The sequence below is a fragment of the Oncorhynchus mykiss genome, chromosome 12, assembly GCF_057628025.1.
Source record: "Oncorhynchus mykiss isolate SJ-2025 chromosome 12, ASM5762802v1, whole genome shotgun sequence".
NCBI classification, from domain to species: Eukaryota; Metazoa; Chordata; class Actinopteri; order Salmoniformes; family Salmonidae; genus Oncorhynchus; species Oncorhynchus mykiss.
Genome location: NC_143033.1, coordinates 45,383,555 through 45,405,234, shown reverse-complemented (window position 1 = coordinate 45,405,234; position 21,680 = coordinate 45,383,555). Strand labels below are relative to the sequence as shown.

Genomic DNA, 21,680 nt, shown 5'->3' with positions numbered 1-21,680 from the left:
AACTGAGGAACTCAATTTAACCTTGCGCAATACCCTAGATGCAGTTGCACCCCTAAAAACTAAAATAATTTCTCATAAGAAACTAGCTCCCTGGCATACAGAAAATACCTGAGCTCTGAAGCAAGCTTCCAGAAAATTGGAACGGAAATGCCGGAAATGCTGAAATGGCGCCACACCAAACTGGAAGTCTTCCGACTAGCTTGGAAAGACAGTACCGTGCAGTATCGAAGAGCCCTTACTGCTGCTCGATCATCCTATTTTTCCAATTTAATTGAGGAAAATAAGAACAATCCTACATTTATTTTTGATACTGTCGCAAAGCTAACTAAAAAGCAGCATTCCCCAAGTGAGGATGGCTTTCACTTCAGCATTAATAAATTCATTAACTTCTTTGAGGAAAAGATCATGATTATTAGAAAGCAAATTACAGACTTCTCTTTAAATCTGCGTTTTCCTTCAAAGCTCAGTTGTCCTGAGTCTGCACAACTCTGCCAGGACCTAGGATCAATAGAGACACTCAAGTGTTTTAGTACTATTTCTCTTGACACAATGATGAAAATAATCATGGCCTCTAAACCTTCAAGCTGCATACTGGACCCTATTCCAACTAAACTACTGAAAGAGCTGCTTCCTGTGCTTGGCCCTCCTATGTTGAACATAATAAACGGCTCTCTGTCCACTGGATGTGTACCAAACTCACTAAAAGTGGCAGTAATAAAGCCTCTCTTGAAAAAGCCAAACCTTGACCCCGAAAATATAAAAAACTATCGGCCTATATCGAATCTTCCAGTCCTCTCAACATTTTTAGAAAAGGCTGTTGCGCAGCAACTCACTGCCTTCCTGAAGACAAACAATGTATACGAAGTGTTTCAGTCTGGTTTTAGACCCCATCACAGCACTGAGACTGCACTTGTGAAGGTGGTAAATTACATTTTAATGGCATCAGACCGAGGCTCTGCATCTGTCCTCGTGCTCCTAGACCTTAGTGCTGCTTTTGATACCATCGATCACCACATTCTTTTGGGGATATTGGAAACCCAAATTAGTCTACACGGACAAGTTCTGGCCTAATTTAGATCTTATCTGTCGGAAAGATATCAGTTTGTCTCTGTGAATGGTTTGTCCTCTGACACATCAACTGTACATTTCGGTGTTCCTCAGGGTTCCGTTTTAGGACCACTATTGTTTTCACTATATATTTTACCTCTTTGGGATGTCATTCGAAAACATAATGTTAACTTTCACTGCTATGCGGATGACACACAGCTGTACATTTCAATGAAACAAGGTGAAGCCCCAAAATTGCCCTCGCTAGAAGCCTGTGTTTCAGACATAAGGAAGTGGATGGCTGCAAACTTTCTACTTTTAAACTCGGACAAAACAGAGGTGCTTGTTCTAGGTCCCAAGAAACAAAGAGATATTCTGTTGAATCTGACAATTAATCTTAATGGTTGTACAGTCGTCTCAAATAAAACTGTGAAGGACCTCGGCATTACTCTGGACCCTGATCTCTCTTTTGACGAACATATCAAGACTGTTTCAAGGACAGCTTTTTTCCGTCTACGTAACATTGCAAAAATCAGAAACTTTCTGTCCAAAAATGATGCAGAAAAATGTATCCATGCTTTTGTTACTTCTAGGTTAGACTACTTCAATGCTCTACATATCAAGACTGTTTCAAGGACAGTTTTTTTCCGTCTATGTAACATTGCAAAAATCAGAAACTTTCTGTCCAAAAATGATGCAGAAAAATTAATCTATGCTTTTGTTACTTCTAGGTTAGACTACTGCAATGCTCTACTTTCCGGCTACCCGGATAAAGCACTAAATAAACTTCAGTTAGTGCTACATACGGCTGCTAGAATCATATTGATCATATTACTCCAGTGCTAGCTTCCCTACACTGGCTTCCTGTCAAGGCAAGGGATGATTTCAAGGTTTTACTGCTAACCTACAAAGCATTACATGGGCTTGCTCCTACCTATCTCTCTGATTTGGTCCTGCCGTACATACCTACACGTATGCTACAGTCACAAGACGCAGGCCTCCGAATTGTCCCTAGAATTTCTAAGCAAACAGCTGGAGGCAGGGCTTTCTCCTATAGAGCTCCATTTTTATGGAATGGTCTGCCTACCCATGTGAGAGACGCAAACTCGGTCTCAACCTTTAAGTCTTTACTGAAGACTCATCTCTTCAGTGGGTCATATGATTGAGTGTAGTCTGGCCCAGGAGTGTGAAGGTGAACGGAAAGGCTCTGGAGCAACGAACCACCCTTGCTGTCTCTGCCTGGCCGGTTCCCCTCTTTCCCCTGGGATTATATGCCTCTAACCCTATTACAGGGGCTGAGTCATTGGCTTACTAGTGCTCTTTCATGCCGTCTCTAGGAGGGGTGCGTTCCTTGAGTGGGTTGAGTCACTGATGTGATCTTCCTGTCTGGGTTGGCGCCCCCCCTTGGGTTGTGGCGGAGATCTTTGTGGGCTATACTCAGCCTTGTCTCAGGATGGTAAATTGGTGGTTGAAGATATCCCTCTAGTGGTGTGGGGGATGTGCTTTGGCAAAGTGGGTGGGGTTATGTCCTTCCTGTTTGGCCCTGTCCGGGGGTATCATCGGATGGGGCCACAGTGTCTCCTGACCCCTCCTGTCACAGCCTCCAGTATTTATGCTGCAGTAGTTTGTGTCGGGGGGCTAAGGTCAGTTTGTTATATCTGGAGTATTTTTCCTGTCCTATCCGGTGTCCTGTGTGAATTTAAGTATGCTCTCTCTAATTCTCTCTTTCTCTCTTTCTTTCTCTCTCTCGGAGGACCTGAGCCCTAGGACCATGCCTCAGGACTACCTGGCATGATGACTCCTTGCTGTCCCCAGTCCACCTGGCCGTGCTGCTGCTCCAGTGTCAACTGTTCTGCCTGCGGCTATGGACCCCTGACCTGTTCACCGAACGTGCTACCTGTCCCAGACCTATTATTTGACCATGCTGGTAATTTATGAACATTTGAACATCTTGGCCATGTTCTGTTATAATCTCCACACGGCACAGCCAGAAGAGGACTGGCCACCCCTCATAGCCTGGTTCCTCTCTAGGTTTCTTCCTAGTTTTTGGCCTTTCTAGGGAGTTTTTCCTAGCCAACGTGCTTCAACACCTGCATTGCTTGCTGTTTGGGGTTTTAGGCTGGGTTTCTGTACAGCACTTTGAGATATCAGCTGATGTATGAAGGGCTATATAAATAAATTTGATTTGAGTTTAAAGGCAAAGTCAACTTAGTGTATGTAAACTTCTGACCCACTGGAATTGTGATTAAGTGAAATAATCTGTAAACAATTGTTGAAAAAAATACTTGTGTCATGCACAAAGTAGATGTCCTAACTGACATGCCACAACTATAGTTTGCTAACAAAAAATTTGTGGAGTGGTTGAAAAATTAGTTTTATTGACTCCAACCTAAGTGTATGTAAACTTCTGATTTCAACTGTATATACAGTACCATGGCATTGTTGAAAACTCGTTTCTGATTAGCTTGAAGGGCATTCTAGAGTGTGCATTATTTAAGTCATAATGCCTATGAAGCCGGTGTTTGGAGGATCTTCTTCAGGCTAGGGTCCTTTTTTCAGAATTTCTGCCTGACTGACGTGCCCAAAGTAAACTGCCTGTTACTCAGGCCCCGAAGCCAGGATATGCATATAATTGGTAGCATTGGATATAAAACACTTTGAAGTTTGTAGAAATTTTAAAATAATGTATTAGACTATAACACAAGTGGTATGGTAGACGAAAATCCAAAGGAAAAGCAACCAGAATTATTTTTTATTTTTTTAGGTCCCAGGCTCTTATAATGGAAAGCTATGAGTCCTATGCAATTCCAGATCCCAGATTGCAATTCTTATGGCTTCCAATAGATGTCAACAGTCTTTGTTCAAGGTTTCAGGCTTATTTCTTCCAAAACAAGGTAGAATTTGGAGTTTTGGTACAGAGTCACAGTGGAAAATCAATCTGTGTGCGCGTGACAAACAGGATGCGCACTTGCTAATTTACCTTTTCTATTGAACATACTTCTTTCCGTATAAAATATTATAGTTTATTTACATTTTGGGGTACCTGAGGATTGTATAGAAACGTAGTTTGACTTGTTTGAACAAAGTTTAGTGGAAGCTTTTTGGATTCCTTTGTCTGCATGTTGAACGAGTGGATTACTGAAATCAATGGCGCCAACTAAACAGACTTTTTGGGATATAAAGAAGGATTTGATCTAACAAAACAACCATTCATGTTGTAGCTGGGACCCTTGGAATTGCATACAGAAGACGATTTTCAAAAGTAAGTGATTATTTAATCGCTATTGGTGATTTTATGAAGCCTGTGCTGGTTGACAAATGTGTTGATGTGGGGCGCCGTCCTCAAACAATCGCATGGTATGCTTTTGCTGTAAAGCCTATTGTAAATCGGACAATGCAGTTAGAATAACAAGAATTTAAGCTTTTAACCGATATAAGATACTTGTATGTTCATAATGTTTAATAATACGATTATTTCTTTGAATTGCGCACCCTCCAATTTCACCGGATGTTGTCGACAGGTGTCCAGCGGACGGGTCCCCTATCCCTATAGGCCCAAGACGAAGGCACTTTTATACAACTGGTTACCAACATATTCAAATAATGATTGACATATTTTCATGAAAAACAAAAAAACTATTTCATCCTTCCACAAGATATAGTCTAGGTCTAATCTAGGTTTGCTACCTAAACCAGCTGATCATTTGTTCTAACGGTTCCATTGCCAGAGACGCATCCCAGTCGTTCAGTCTTTTTGTTCTGTACAGTGCCTTGCGAAAGTACTCGGCCCCCTTGAACTTTACGACCTTTTGCCACATTTCAGGCTTCAAACATAAAGATATAAAACTGTATTTTTTTGTGAAGAATCAACAACAAGTGGGACACAATCATGAAGTGGAACGACATTTATTGGATATTTCAAACTTTTTTAACAAATCAAAAACTGAAAAATTGGGCGTGCAAAATTATTCAGCCCCTTTACTTTCAGTGCAGCAAACTCTCTCCAGAAGTTCAGTGAGGATCTCTGAATGATCCAATGTTGACCTAAATGACTAATGATGATAAATACAATCCACCTGTGTGTAATCAAGTCTCCGTATAAATGCACCTGCACTGTGATAGTCTCAGAGGTCCGTTAAAAGCGCAGAGAGCATCATGAAGAACAAGGAACACACCAGGCAGGTCCGAGATACTGTTGTGAAGAAGTTTAAAGCCGGATTTGGATACAAAAAGATTTCCCAAGCTTTAAACATCCCAAGGAGCACTGTGCAAGCGATAATATTGAAATGGAAGGAGTATCAGACCACTGCAAATCTACCAAGACCTGGCCGTCCCTCTAAACTTTCAGCCCATACAAGGGGAAGACTGATCAGAGATGCAGCCAAGAGGCCCATGATCACTCTGGATGAACTGCAGAGATCTACAGCTGAGGTGGGAGACTCTGTCCATAGGACAACAATCAGTCGCATATTGCACAAATCTGGCCTTTATGGAAGAGTGGCAAGAAGAAAGCCATTTCTTAAAGTTATCCATAAAAAGTGTTGTTTAAAGTTTGCCACAAGCCACCTGGGAGACACACCAAACATGTGGAAGAAGGTGCTCTGGTCAGATGAAACCAAAATTGAACTTTTTGGCAGCAATGCAAAACGTTATGTTTGGCGTAAAAGCAACACAGCTCATCACCCTGAACACACCATCCCCACTGTCAAACATGGTGGTGGCAGCATCATGGTTTGGGCCTGCTTTTCTTCAGCAGGGACAGGGAAGATGGTTAAAATTGATGGGAAGATGGATGGAGCCAAATACAGGACCATTCTGGAAGAAAACCTGATGGAGTCTGCAAAAGACCTGAGACTGGGACAGAGATTTGTCTTCCAACAAGACAATGATCCAAAACATAAAGCAAAATCTACAATGGAATGGTTCAAAAATAAACATATCCAGGTGTTAGAATGGCCAAGTCAAAGTCCAGACCTGAATCCAATCGAGAATCTGTGGAAAGAACTGAAAACTGCTGTTCACAAATGCTCTCCATCCAACCTCACTGAGTTCGAGCTGTTTTGCAAGGAGGAATGAGAAAAAATTTCAGTCTCTCGATGTGCAAAACTGATAGAGACATACCCCAAGCGACTTACAGCTGTAATCGCAGCAAAAGGTGGCGCTACAAAGTATTAACTTAAGGGGGCTGAATAATTTTGCACGCCCAATTTTTCAGTTTTTGATTTGTTAAAAAAGTTTGAAATATCCAATAAATGTCGTTCCACTTCATGATTGTGTCCCACTTGTTGTTGATTCTTCACAAAAAAATACAGTTTTATATCTTTATGTTTGAAGCCTGAAATGTGGCAAAAGGTCGCAAAGTTCAAGGGGGCCGAATACTTTCGCAAGGCACTGTAACTATGGATGTGACCCACTCATTCGTTATAAATGTTCCGTTGCCATACTGGCTGGCAATGTTCTTATCCCTTGCTTGCTAGCTAGCCAACTATGGCTAACGTACAGTCACGTCAAGAAGTGCAGCCAGAATAAAAGCAAAGTAACTGCATTTGCATTTGTTTAAGATGTTTTATAGTAACATTTATTTGGATACATCCATAACAATGAGCGAACGAGACGCGACTTCGCCTGGCGTAGAAAATGTGCTCACTCGTCAGGACACTGTTGTTCAGAGGAGCTAGCCAATAACAAACTAAAGATGGAAAAACAGCAAGCTCTTTGTTTCATTTGACTTTTTTTCAATTTCTTTGGATATATGAAAAAAAAAATGATGCCAGCTGATTCATGATTTCGACTGGCTGAGAAACGCTGCATGCATGTCTGTATTATCCTGATTTGTTCATTACTATAGGACAATTGGAGATCGAATTTGAATATTGAAACAATGTTGCAAATGTTGGAGTGACAGACGGCAAGGTTCATACAATTCTACGCTGTTGAAAACTAAATGTTAGTCTATTAGAAATGTGAGATAATGTCAAGATGCTTTTTATAGTGGATATCAAGTTTATAAATTGCTTGGCTGGGCTGATGAGACAGTGGATTACGCAGTCAGATGGAACAGAGTAAATAGGCATTTTAACGTCATAGATTTAGCCAGTGGTAACTTTTGTCGGCTGGAATGAGGTTTTAACCAATCCGCTAGCGTGTTGTGGAACACACCTTCCTTGTCATTAATTATTTTCCAGAGAACACATAGCTCCTTGTTGATTATCCCTTAAATAATTAATGGCTGAGGAAACTGAATGGCGCTGGAGGAGATGGTTGCCGTTTTAAAGGCTCCTAACCAACTGTGCTATTGTGTGTGTGTGTCGTTTTGTGTTATTTGTAACTTATTTTGTACATAATGTTTCTTCCATTGTCTCTTATGACCGAAAAGAGCTTCTGGATATCAGGACAGTGATTACTAACCCCGTACTGGACAAATATTTTTTCTTTAACGAGTTGGACGTGAAGGATTTACTTCAGACACCCGACAAGGCCAACATCCCCGTCATTCGCATGAGAAAGAGATATCGGCGACGTAGGTTGGGGTGCCTTGTAAGGATCCGACGGCGAGTGGATAATCTGCCTCTACCATCAGTCCTATTAGCCAATGTGCAATCATTGGATAAGAAAATAGACGCACTATGATCACGAATATCCTACCAACAGGACATTAAAAACTGTAATATCTTATGGTTCACCGAGTCGTGGCTGAACGATGACATGGATAAATATAGCTGGCAGGGTTTACGCTGCATCGGCAAGTCGAACAGCTGCCTCCGGTAAGACAAGGGGTGGCGGTCTGTGTATGTTTGTAAACAACAGCTGGTGCTGTTGTTTATCTAATCTAATATTAAGGAAGACTCAAGGTTTTGCTCACCCGAGGAAGAGTATCTCATGATAAGCTGTAGACCACACTATTAACCAAGATAGTTTTCATCTATATTTTTCGTAGCTGTCTATTACTGCCACAAACCGATGCTGGCACTAAGTCCGCACTCAATGAGCTAGATAAGGCTATTAAAAACCAGGAAAACGCTCCTAGTGGCCGGGGACTTTAATGCAGGGAAACTTAAATCAAACAGGAAAACGCTACTAGTGGCCGGGGACTTTAATGCAGGGAACTTAAATCCGTTTTACCTCATTTCTACCAGCATGTTAAATCTGCAACCAGAGGAAAACAAATCCTAGACTACCTTTACTCCATACACAGAGATGCATACAAAGCTCTCCCTCGCCCTCCATTTGGAAAATCTGACCATAATTCTACCCTCCTGATTTCTGCTTACAAGCAAAAACTGAAGCCGGAATCACCATTTACTTGGTAAATAAAGAAGTGGTCAGATGACGCAGATGCTAAGCTACAGGACTGTTTTGCTAGCACAGACTGGAATATGTTCCAGGATTCTTCCGATGGCATTGAGGAGTAGAACACATCAGTCACTGGCTTCATCAATAAGTGCATCAATGACATCGTCCGCACAGTGACAGTACGTACATACCCCAACCAGAAGTCATGGATTACAGGCAACATCCGTACAAAGCTAAGGGGTGGAGCTACCGCTTCCAAGGAGCGGGACTCTAAACCAGACGCTTATAAGAAATCCTGCTATGCCCTCAGACGAACCATCAAACAGGCAAAGCTTCAATACAGGACTAAGATTGAATTGTACTACACTGGCTCCATCGCTCGTCGGATGTTGCAGGGCTTGCAAGCTATTACAGACTATAAAGGGAAGCGCTCCAGTGATACGAGCCTAGCAGACAGGCTAAATTACTTATATGCTTGCTTTGAGGCAAGCAACACTGAAGCATTTTTAAAAATTATTATTAAAAAAATTCAATAAAAAAAAACTTGATTTAACTAGGCAAGTCAGTTAAGAACAAATTCTTATTTTCAATGACGGCCTAGGAACAGTGGGTTAACTGCCTGTTCAGGGGCAGAACGACAGATTTGTTTGTACCTTGTCAGCTCGAGGGGTTTGAACTTGCAACCTTCCAGTTACTAGTCCAACGCTCTAACCACTAGGCTACCCTGCCGCCCCACCATGCATGAGAGCATCAGCTGTTCCGAATGACTGTGTGATCACGCTCTCCGTAGCCGATGTGAGTAAGACCTTTAAACAGGTCAACATTCACAAAGCCTCAGGGCCAGACGGATTACCAGGACGTGTACTCCGAGCATGCGCTGACCAATTGGCAAGTGTCTTCACTGACATTTTCAACCTGTTCCTGACTGAGTCTGTAATGGCAACATGTTTCAAGCAGACCACCATAGTCCCTGTGCCCAAGAACACTAAGGTAACCTGCCTAAATGACAACCGACCCATAGCACTCATGTCTGTAGCCATTAAGTGCTTTGAAAGGCTGGTCATGGCTCACATCAACACCATTATCCCGGAAACCCTAGACCCACTCCAAATTGCATACCGCACCAACAGATCCACAGATGATGCGATCTCTAATGCACTCCACACTGCCCTTTCCCACCTGGACAAAATTAATACCATCGTGAAAATGCTATTCATTGACTACAGCTCGGCATTCAACACCATAGTGCCCTCAAAGTTAATCACTAAGCTAAGGACCCTGGGACTAAACACCTACCTCTGCATCTGGATCTGGATTTCATGACGGGCCGTCCCCAGGTGGTAATAGTAGGTAACAACACATCTGCCACACTGATCCTCAACACGGGGGCCCCTCAGGTGTGCGTGCTCAGTCCCCTCCTGTACTCCCTGTTCACCCATGACTGCAGGCCAGGCACGACTACAACATCATCATTAAGTTTGCAGACGACACAACAGTGGTAGGCCTGATCACTGACAACGATGAGATAGCCTATAGGGAGGAGGTCAGAGGCCTGGCCGTGTGGTGCCAGGATAACAACCTCTCCCTCAACGTGATCAAGACAAATTAGAGGATTGTGGACTACAGGAAAAAGAGGACCGAGCACGCCCCCATTCTCATCGACGGGGCTGTAGTGGAGCAGGTTGAGAGCTTCAAGTTCCTTGGTGCCCACATCACCAACAAACTATCATGATCCAAACACACCAAGACAGTCATGAAGAAGGCTTGACAAAGCCTATTCCCCCTCAGGAGACTGAAAAGATTTGGCATTGATCCTCAGATCCTCAAAAGGTTCTACAGCTGCACCATCGAAAGCATCTTGACTGGTTGCATCACTGCCGGTATGGCAACTGCTCAGCCTCCAACCGCAAGGCACTACAGAGGGTAGTGCATACGGCCCAGTACATCACTGGGGCCAAGCTGTCTGCCATCCAGGACCTCTATACTAGGCGGGTCAGAGGAAGGCCCTAAAAATTGTCAAAGACTCCAGCCACCCTAGACATACAGTTGAAGTCAGAAATGTACATACACTTAGGTTGGAGTCATTAAAACGCGTTTTCCACCACTCCACAAATTTCTTGTTAACAAACTATAGTTTTGGCAAGTCGGTTAGGACATCTACTTTGTGCATGACACAAGTAATTTTTCCTACAATTGTTTACAGACAGATTATTTCACTTATAATTCACTGTATCACAATTCCAGTGAGTCAGAAGTTTACATACACTAAGTTGACTGTGCCTTTAAACAGCTTGGACAATTCCAGAAAAGGATGTTATGGCTTTAGAAGCTTCTGATAGGCTCATTGACATCATTTGAGTCAATTGGAGGTGTTCCTGTGGATGTATTTCAAGGCTTACCTTCAAACTCAATGCCTCTTTGCTTGACATCAAGGGAAAATCAAAAGAAATCAGCCAAGACCTCAGAAAAAAATTGTAGACCTCCACAAGTCTGGTTCATCCTTGGGGGCAATTTCCAAATGCTTGAAGGTACCACGTTCATTTGTACAAACAATGGTACGCAAGTATAAACACCATGGGACCACGCAGCCGTTATACCGCTTAGGAAGGATACACGTTATATTTCCTAGAGATGAACGTACTTTGGTGCGAAAAGTGCAAATCAATCCCAGAACAACAGCAAAGGACCTTGTGAAGATGCTGGAGGAAATGGGTAGAAAAGTGACTATATCCACAGTAAAATGAGTCCTATATCGACACAACGTGAAAGGCCGCTCAGCAAGGAAGAAGCCACTGCTCCAAAACCGTAATAAAAAAGCGAGACTACGGTTTACAACTGCACATGGGGACACATATCGTACTTTTTGGAGAAATGTCCTATGGTCTGATGAAACAAAAATAGAACTGTTTGGCCATAATGACCATTGTTATGTTTGGAGGAAAAAGGGGGATGCTCGCAAGCCGAAGAACACCATCCCAACCGTGAAGCACGGGGGTGGCAGCATCATGTTGTGGGGGTGCTTTGCTGCAGGAGGGGCTGGTGCACTTCAGTCAGGAAGTTCAAGCTTGGTCGCAAATGGTCTTCCAAATGGTCTTCCAAATGGACAATTACCCCAATCATACTTACAAAGTTGTGGCAAAATGGCTTAAGGACAACAAAGTCAAGGTATTGGAGTGGCCATCACAAAGCCCTGACCTCAATCCCATAGAAAATTTGTGAGCAGAACTGAAAAAGGGTCTGCAAGCAAGGAGGCCTAGAAACTTGACTCAGTTACACCAGCTCTGTCAGGAGGAATGGGCCAAAATTCACCCAACTTATTGTGGGAAGCTTGTGGAAGGCTACCCAAAACGTTTGACCCAAGTTAAACAATTTAAAGACAATGCTACCAAATACTAATCGCATGTATGTAAACTTCTGACCCACTGGGACTGTGATGAAAGCAGAAATAAATCATTCTCGCTACCATTTTTCTGACATTTCACATTCTTAATTCAAAGTGGTGATCCTAACTGACCTAAGGCAGGGAATTTTTACTAGGATTACAAGACTGAGTTGAAATGTATTTGGCTAAGGTGTATGTAAACCTCCGACTTCAACTGTAGACTGTTCCCTCTGCTACCATACGGCAAGCAGTACCGGAGCATCAAGTCTAGCTACAAAAGGCTTCTTAACAGCTTCTACCCCTAAGCCATAAGACTCCTGAACAACCCCCCTGCTCCATCTTTTACGCTGCTGCTACTCTCTGATTATTATCTATGCATAGTCACTTTAGTTCTACCTCATGTACATATTACCTCAATTACCTCGACTAAACTGTGCCTTCGCACATTGACTCTGTACTGGTAACCCCTGTACATAGTCTCCACATTGACTCTGTACTGGTAACCCCTGTAAATAGCCTCCACATTGACTCCGTACTGGTAACCCCTGTATATAGCCTCCACATTGACTCTGTACTGGTAACCCCTGTATATAGCCTCCACATTGACTCTGTACTGGTAACCCCTGTATATAGCCTCCACATTGACTCTGTACTGGTAACCCCTGTATATAGCCTCGCTACTGTTATTTTACTGTTGCTCTTTTATTTTTATTTCTTACTTATCTACTTTCTACCTAACACATTTTTCTTAAAATTGCATTGTTGGTTAAAGGGCTTGTAAGAAAGCATTTCACTGTAAGGTGAAATACCTGTTGTATTTGGCACATGTGACAAATACAATTTTATTCGATATGTGCTTGTTTTTGCTGTTCTCCAAATAGCATTTTAGAGTTTTTAAATAGTGTAGGAATGTAATAAATGAGCTTCAACTTCCAGAAAATTCCTTGCAGTACATGAGCTTCAACTTCCCAAAATTCCCAGTTCCACCATGGCAGGGATGGACTATGTTATAGAGGCATTCATTGTGTACTATTACAGTATGATTAGTAATAATGCATCAATAAATACCTAATGTATGTATACTTCTATAAATACAGTTACTGATATTGTTTCTTACTTCTATAAATACAGTTATTGATATTGTTTAGCTAATTCTTATTGGCTATATCCAGATCATTCTAACCATCTCAAACTCAAACCCTCTATATAACGCACTGACCTGAGGCAGTGTCCATGATACAGGCAACAGAAATGAGGTCATCATTATACCTCCATGGGATTGGCTCACTTGGACAGAATAGACAGTCTTCTAGTAAGGTTTAAAATAGAGCCAAGGTGATTCCCTACTGAATCAATCTGATACTCCTTAGCATTTCCACTGGGTTCACGTCATATAATTGGCATCATGATTTCTTTCTCAGCAGACCCACATTTCTGCTTGTGAAAATACTTGGACAGCTTTCATAATGATATTAAAACAGTGACTCAAGAATACTCGGGTCACAAGGGCATCTGAGCTAAAACAGGAAGCAGAAATGGACTGGCCATAGGGCAGTTTGAGAAAATGCCAGATGGGCTGATCAAACTTTAGCCCAGTGGTCCGGTCAAAAAAAAAATGTATGCAGAAGGACCACTATTTGGCTAATAATGGGGGTTTAAGGAAAAAAGGTTCTCACCAGTGACCCAAAGAAACTGTAACAGTTATCTAATTCATGCAGGGATTAAGGTGTGTTAGTGTGGTATGCCTTTTTCACTACACACTATCAACATATGCAGTAGTCCAATAACCCTAGTTCCTAAAGGCAGATGAGATGATACATAAAATATAAATAGAGGCCAAGCAGAGTAAATAGAGGAGGAAGAAGAGGAGTTGGAGGAGATAGGAAGTGAGAACATTCCAGTCCGAGAGGGAAGAGGTAGATGAGTCAGGAGAAAAGGTGTGGCCAATCCAGGCCCACTAATCCCAAATGATCTAGTTTAGCCCCCGTCTCCGCCCCTCGCTCTCAGATTAGACGTGTGGGCCAGAATCAAAATAAAGGCACCGTATGTCCCTCTGTCTCTCTGCAGACAGCTCTTCAACCAAGAACAAACTCTCAACATACACAGGACAAACACTCCTGTCACAAACATATTATTTGGGGTGAGGAATTGTGTTGTGGACAGCTCACTGACCGTACCCATGGCTCTACTGAAGTCAGGCTGGCTCTGGAGACAGAGTGAGTACTGTAGCTTCAATGTCTCTCGAATAATGTCATGTTGTAGTCTAACCTAGTGTCTACATGTTTTGGTCTTGGATACAGCCTTAGCCTTTACAGGTACTATCTTTACCAAGTATAGACCTCAACGGCTCAACAAAGCATAAGAAGTTGTGTGGGGCACTAGTATAAGAGTGATATCAGCACTATATAGTACACTTTGAAAGACAGGTTAAGTGGCGTGTGAGGTCTGTAGTAATCTTTTCTCCCATTCGCAGTCCATGCCACTCACTCCAAAAACTGTTCTCCCATGTTCTTAAGACTGTTGATGCCATCAAGATCGATTGATTTTGACTTTTAAATAAGATCAGAATCATTCTAGAAGGTGAATGTTACGATGGTTGTGAAATTCCAATCCTCACTCTACTTGTGCAGCCTGGCCATAATCTAATGAGCGTTAGCGAATCAGTGACTCACACAGACAGGCCACAAGCCAACCACAACCGCCGGAGAAAAACAAAAACGGATTTAGAGCTTCAACCATATAAATAAAAAACACTTAAAATGGCTGTAGGTCTACCCACTGTGCTGAATTGAGACAGAATCTGGCTGACGGTGCATTTCAGTTCATGTGAATAAATGAAATAGCTGGAGCATTTCAGTATGTGGATAAATTAAATACAAGTATACACAGTTGTCAAATTCGACCTGACCGATTGAAAACTAGACATCATAAACTAACCCGAAATCTACTCTACTCCACTTCACACTCCATCTCCCCCTCCCTCTCTCCTTTCCTCCCTCCCTCTCTTCCTTACTTACTTCCTTCAGCCTCTATCCTAAAACACTGGAAGCTGAATTGGTGTGACCTGTGGATCGATGGAACCCTGGCCTTCTACAAGACGGACAGTAGGCGAGAATTTGAGCACCGAGTGGGCCTCAAGACCAGCTGTGTGAGCGTCAAGTCTGGCCTGGAGTGTGCAGGTGAGGAGGGAGTGTATGGAAAGATCGGGGTGTTCAACAGACAATGGATGCTTCCGAAATGGCAACCTATTCCCTGGGCTTATAGTGCACTACTTTTGACCAGAGTTTCTTAAGACATGCTGTATTCTTTATTACAGAAAGAACGTGGAGTCCAAATATCTTTATTGACCTACAAAAGATTTGTGACTTTGCTGTGGACCCAAATAAAGCATTGAAATGTACGGTGTCCATATTAGACTGACACAACACCAGTTTATACTGAGGCTGTCCTAATATGGACACCCTAATAATGTGTGTGTAAGTGTGTGTAACCCTAGCTGTCTCTGTTGTTGTGCAGGTCTCTCTCCCCCAGAGAACCACCCCAGGGAAAACCTGGTGGTGGTGCAGCTTAAAGACAGTACCACAGTGATCCTGTGTGCCAACAGTGAGGACGAGGCACTGTGAGTCTGTATTCTTTCTCTTTCCCTCACACACACACACACACACACACACACACACTCCCTCGGTTTTACAGTACACATTCTTTATTTCTCTCTCACTCTCTCTCTAATTCTCCCTTCCTTTCTTTCTCATTTTCTCATTCTGTTTTGGCAGAGCGTGGAAATTGACAATTCTAGAGGTGAGACAAAACCCAGTAAGTAACCCAGTATATTTCTACAACGTGCACCACTGAGTACTGTATCAATATATCCCATATCCATATACTCATAGCATACAGTATATGATCAATGTTTATTGGGATGCTCAGAGGACAGTCTTGTTTTATCCCTAGCCTTATCTTATCTTCTCATCCTTTTCAGTTTGTGTATGACCCGTATAATGACTCCTACCCGTCCGTCCCAATGGACGGCCACAACACCATCTACCTGGCTCCTGGATCAGGTAAAGACAACACACCCGAGCTCTGGGTCATATTCATTACTGCACACCGTAGCAAAACTTTTTGCAATAAAAAACTAAACATTGTTTATCACAAGTTCAGGTAGTCCCTCCCTGTTTCAATCCGTTTTCTTCCGTTTGGTGCCTAGTGAATACGACTGATGTCAGCAAGTAAACAGTGTGAATCTAGCAATCCTTTCCAAGACTCCCTGAAATCAGTTGTTGAGAAAACTATCCTGGTTATATCAAATCCGGAAATTCTTATAAAACACACTCATATATTCACCTATGCTCCTGTATACAGTAGTACACCATATATTAAGCATCCTGTCTCACCCTCCATCTCTCTCAGGTACCCACCACATACTGATCCAGAGAGACCCATACGATGGCATAGGAGAACAGGTGGCACTGGGGCTACTGGCTGGCATGGCGGCAGGCGCTGCTATGCGCTCCTTTCTCTGGATGCCCTTCTTTTTCTGCTGATATAGAAGACCTCTATAAGCAGGGAGGCACGGCTGGGAAACTCCCAGGCTCATATATGTAGGAGTGCTGCTGTAGGCATCACTCCTAAAAGTCTTATTTTCTTGTCATCCTTGAGTAAAAGTAATGATACCTTAATAGAAAAGGACTCAAGTAAAAGCGAAAGTCACCCAAGAAAATACTACTTGAGAAAGTCTAAAAGTATTTGGTTTTAAATATACTTAAGTATCAAAAGTAAAAGTAAAAGTATACATTATTTCAAATTCCTTATATTAAGCAAACCAGACTGCACAATAAAAAATAAAAAAAACTTTTATGGATAGCCAGGGGCACACTCCAAAAAATAAATAGTAAAGTACAGGTACTCCAAAACACTACTTAAGTAATACTTTAAAGTATTTTTACTTAAGTACTTTAGACCACTGCCATTGCAGAATATGGGTGCACGTGTTTGTGTGTGTGTGTATCATCATTTGTTGTACATTTGTCCTTAATGACATAGGCTAAATTCACACAGCATATTTAGTATGAATGTACAGTACCCGTCAAAAGTTTGGACACACCTACTCGTTCCAGGATTTTACTTTATTTTTACTATTTTCTACGTTGTGGAATAATAGTGAAGACATCAAAACTATGAAATAACACAAATGGAATCCTGTAGTAATCAAAAAAGTGTTAAACAAATCAAAATATATTTTATATTTGAGATTCTTCAAATTAGCTACCCTTTGCCTTGATGACAGCATTGCACACTCTTGTCATTTTCTCAACCAGCTTCATGAGGTAGTCACCTGGAATGCATTTCAATTAACAAGTCTGCCTTGTTAAAAGTAAATTTGTGGAATTTATTTCCTTCTTAATGCGTTTGAACCAATCAGTTGTGTTGTAACAAGGTAAGGGTGGTATCCAGAAGGAAGCCCTATTTGGTAAAAGACCAAGTCCATATTATGGCAAGAACAGCTCAAATAAGCAAGGAGAAACGACAGTCCATCATTCCTTTTAAGACATGGTCAGTCAATGACGAAAAGTTTCTTCAAGTGCAATCGCAAAAACCATCAAGCGCTATGTTGAAACTGGCTCTCTCATGAGGACCGCAACAGGAAAGGAAGACCCAGAGTGTCACGCCCTGACCTTAGAGATCCTTTATTCTCTATTTTGGTTAGTTCGAGGTGTGACTAGGGTGGGCTTTCTAGTTTCTTTATTTCTAGGTTGGCTTGGTATGGTTCCCAATCAGAGGCAGCTGTCTATCGTTGTCTCTGATTGGGGATCATATTTAGGCAGCTTTTTCCCACTTGTTTGTGTATAGTTGCCTTGAGCACTGCATAGCGTCACGTTCTTTTTGTTCTTTATTGGGGTTTTTTGCCGGTTCACGTAATAAAGATGATGAACCCAAACCACGCTGCATTTTGATCCGATTCTTACAACAACGTTCGTGACACAGAAATACCTCTGCTGCAGAGGATACGTTCATTAGAGTTAACTGCACCTCAGATTGCAGCCCAAATAAATGCTTCACCGAGTTCAACTAACAGACACATCTCAACATCAACTGTTCAGAGGAGACTGCGAGAATCAGGCCTTCATGGTCGAATTGCTTAGAAGAAACCACTACTAAAGGACACCAATAAGAAAAAGAGACTTGCTTGGGCCAAGAAATAATGTCAATGGACATTAGACCGGTGGAAATCTGTCCTTTAGTCTGAATCCAAATTTGAGATTTTGGTTACAACCGCCGTGTCTTTATGAGACACAGAGTAGGTGAACGGATGATCTCTGCATGTGTGGTTCCCATCGTGAAGCACGGAGGAGTAGGTGTGATGGTGTCGGTGTGCTTGCTGGTGACACTGTGATTTATTTAGAATTCAAGGCACACATAACCAGCATGGCTACCAAAGCATTCTGCAGTGATACGCCATCCCGTCTGGTTTGTGCTTAGTGGGACTAACATTTGTTTTTCAACAAGACAATGACCCAAACCAGGCTATGTAAGGGCTATTTGACCAAGAAGGAGAGTGATGGATTGCTGCATCAGATGACCTGGCCTCCACAATCACCTGACCTCAACCCAATTGAGATGGTTTGGGATGACTTGGACCGCAGAGCGAAGAGAAAGCAGCCAACAAGTGCTCAGCATATGTGGGAACTCCTTCAAGACTGTTGGAAAAGCATTCCTCATGAAGCTGGTTGAGAGAATGCCAAGCGTGTGCAAACGTGTCATCAAGGCAAAGGGTGGCTACTTTGAATAATCAAAAATATTCAAAATATTTTGATTTATTAACATTTTTTTGGTTACTACTGTACATGATTCCATCTGTGCTATTTCATAGTTGTGATGTCTTCACTATTATTCCACAATGTAGAAAATAGGAAAAAATAAGGAAAAACCCTTGAATGAGTAGGTGTGTCCAAACTTTTGACTGGTACTCTATATGAAACGTATACGTTATGCAACGTATATGAAAAACATAAATGACCCGACCTGCATATTCAGCTGCTTGAGGTTTATGGCACCCCACAGAACCCTTGACTGCAATACTTTTTTTACTTGAAACATTGAGGTGCAAACGCTGATTACATTTATTAACCTTAGATCCTTTACTTAATTTCAGGTACAGTTTTCCATTCACTATGTTTGAGTGCAATGCTGTTGTTACTTTCAAATTGAATAAAATAGTTTCAAAACCATGGCTATGAAAATGTATATAAGATGACAGAATACTTACTTGCATAATCATAATTCCTATGTGGAATATAAGGCTTTCATGAGAGTGCATCACTGTTGCCTGTATTCAGCCTGTCTGGTGATGGTGTTCCACAGTCCTTCATCTTCTTGGCTTTTCCTCCGTGTCTCTTTAGGGTAGCAGCTGTTTCTTTAATGATATAAAGCATAGAGAAATACAGTGCCTTGCGAAAGTATTCGGCCCCCTTGAACTTTGCAACCTTTTGCCACATTTCAGGCTTCAAACATAAAGATATAAAACTGTATTTTTTTGTGAAGAATCAACAACAAGTGGGACACAATCATGAAGTGGAACGACATTTATTGGATATTTCAAACTTTTTAAACAAGTCAAAAACTGAAAAATTGGGCGTGCAAAATTATTCAGCCCCTTTACTTTCAGTGCAGCAAACTCTCTCCAGAAGTTCAGTGAGGATCTCTGAATGATCCAATGTTGACCTAAATGACTAATGATGATAAATACAATCCACCTGTGTGTAATCAAGTCTCCGTATAAATGCACCTGCACTGTGATAGTCTCAGAGGTCCGTTAAAAGCGCAGAGAGCATCATGAAGAACAAGGAACACACCAGGCAGGTCCGAGATACTGTTGTGAAGAAGTTTAAAGCCGGATTTGGATACAAAAAGATTTCCCAAGCTTTAAACATCCCAAGGAGCACTGTGCAAGCGATAATATTGAAATGGAAGGAGTATCAGACCACTGCAAATCTACCAAGACCTGGCCGTCCCTCTAAACTTTCAGCTCATACAAGGAGAAGACTGATCAGAGATGCAGCCAAGAGGCCCATGATCACTCTGGATGAACTGCAGAGATCTACAGCTGAGGTGGGAGACTCTGTCCATAGGACAACAATCAGTCGTATATTGCACAAATCTGGCCTTTATGGAAGAGTGGCAAGAAGAAAGCCATTTCTTAAAAATATCCATAAAAAGTGTTGTTTAAAGTTTGCCACAAGCCACCTGGGAGACACACCAAACATGTGGAAGAAGGTGCTCTGGTCAGATGAAACCAAAATTGAACTTTTTGGCAACAATGCAAAACGTTATGTTTGGCGTAAAAGCAACACAGCTCATCACCCTGAACACACCATCCCCACTGTCAAACATGGTGGTGGCAGCATCATGGTTTGGGCCTGCTTTTCTTCAGCAAGGACAGGGAAGATGGTTAAAATTGATGGGAAGATGGATGGAGCCAAATACAGGACCATTCTGGAAGAAAACCTGATGGAGTCTGCAAAAGACCTGAGACTGGGACGGAGATTTGTCTTCCAACAAGACAATGATCCAAAACATAAAGCAAAATCTACAATGGAATGGTTCAAAAATAAACATGTCCAGGTGTTAGAATGGCCAAGTCAAAGTCCAGACCTGAATCCAATCGAGAATCTGTGGAAAGAACTGAAAACTGCTGTTCACAAATGCTCTCCATCCAACCTCACTGAGCTCGAGCTGTTTTGCAAGGAGGAATGGGAAAAAATGTCAGTCTCTCGATGTGCAAAACTGATAGAGACATACCCCAAGCGACTTACAGCTGTAATCGCAGCAAAAGGTGGCGCTACAAAGTATTAACTTAAGGGGGCTGAATAATTTTGCACGCCCAATTTTTCAGTTTTTGACTTGTTTAAAAAGTTTGAAATATCCAATAAATGTCGTTCCACTTCATGATTGTGTCCCACTTGTTGTTGATTCTTCACAAAAAAATAAAGTTTTATATCTTTATGTTTGAAGCCTGAAATGTGGCAAAAGGTCGCAAAGTTCAAGGGGGCCGAATACTTTCGCAAGGCACTGTATGTATCAAATACACGCCCCTACTTATATATTTGGACAGTGAAGTTAAAAAAGTTTAATTTGTCTCTATGCTCCAGCATTTTGGATTTCAGATCAAATGTTTTATATGAGGCACAGAATGTACAGAATGTCACCTTTTATTTGAGGGTATTTTCATATATATCTGTTTTATAGTTTAGAAATGAATGCACTTTATGTATCGCATTTGAAGGTGTCATAAGTATTTGAACCAAGTGCATTAAATGTAGTTCAAAGTTTAGTATTTGGTCACATATTCCTAGCATGCAATGACTAAATCAAGCTTGTGACTCTACAAACTTGTTGGAAGCATTTGCATTTGGTTTTGGTTGTTTCGGATTATGTTGTGCCCAATAGAAATGTATAGTAAATAATGCATTGGGTGATTTTGTAGTCAATTTTATTGTAAATAAGAATAGAATATGTTTCTGAACAACTTCAAATGGGGACTATATACATAAAAGGCTTTCATTTCTACGGTAAAACAAATATGTAAGAAAATACCCTCAAATAAAAGGTGACATTTTGTACTATAGCCATTGTATCTCATATCCAAAATGCTGAGAGAGCCGAATTAAAAGGTTTAGCTTCATTGTCCAAATAAATACATAGGGGAATACATGTATAATTTATTAGACATCAGTTGTAGCCTACACACTTGTCAATCAATCTATGTTGATGTAGTTTTTCTCCAAAACAATATTCACATGATGGTGAACTTCAGAGAAGCAGAAGCAAACCATACCACTAGAGGGAGACAGAGCACATGAAACCAACATCTAATGGTTTGCTCCTAGCAGAATTTTGCTAGCCTATGCGAATGTCTGTGCCTCGCATACTCCCCTAAAAGACCTTCACTTGAAATATT

At 41.6% G+C, this 21,680-nt stretch overlaps 1 protein-coding gene across 4 annotated transcripts; it reads left to right on the top strand.

The window, feature by feature from the left end:
* Positions 1-142: 142 nt before the first annotated feature.
* On the top strand, positions 143-18,951 carry LOC110539147 (pleckstrin homology domain-containing family B member 1). Of its 4 annotated transcripts, none has more exons than XM_090192563.1 (6): positions 143-2,974; positions 14,749-14,901; positions 15,239-15,341; positions 15,496-15,535; positions 15,702-15,783; positions 16,133-18,951. In XM_090192563.1, exons 1-6 carry the CDS (start codon positions 2,839-2,841, stop codon positions 16,264-16,266), a joined length of 648 nt encoding a protein of 215 aa, XP_090048689.1. In that variant the 5' UTR covers positions 143-2,838; the 3' UTR covers positions 16,267-18,951. The 4 variants fall into 4 exon arrangements, with proteins under 4 accessions (XP_090048689.1, XP_090048690.1, XP_021481786.2 ...); XM_090192564.1 differs by having other exon boundaries at positions 15,496-15,520; positions 16,133-16,386; XM_021626111.3 differs by lacking the exon at positions 143-2,974 and adding an exon at positions 13,734-13,938.
* Positions 18,952-21,680: the final 2,729 nt, after the last annotated feature.

What these genes read in the sequence shown, in the direction of transcription:
- LOC110539147 (XM_090192563.1), top strand. Translation starts at nt 2,839, where the DNA reads ATGATGACTCCTTGCTGTCCCCAGTCCACCTGGCCGTGCTGCTGCTCC. An exon ending in CCTATTATTTGACCATGCTG is followed by an intron (nt 2,975 to 14,748) that starts GTAATTTATGAA and finishes TACTTCCTTCAG; the next exon opens with CCTCTATCCTAAAACACTGG. An exon ending in TAGAGGTGAGACAAAACCCA is followed by an intron (nt 15,536 to 15,701) that starts GTAAGTAACCCA and finishes CATCCTTTTCAG; the next exon opens with TTTGTGTATGACCCGTATAA.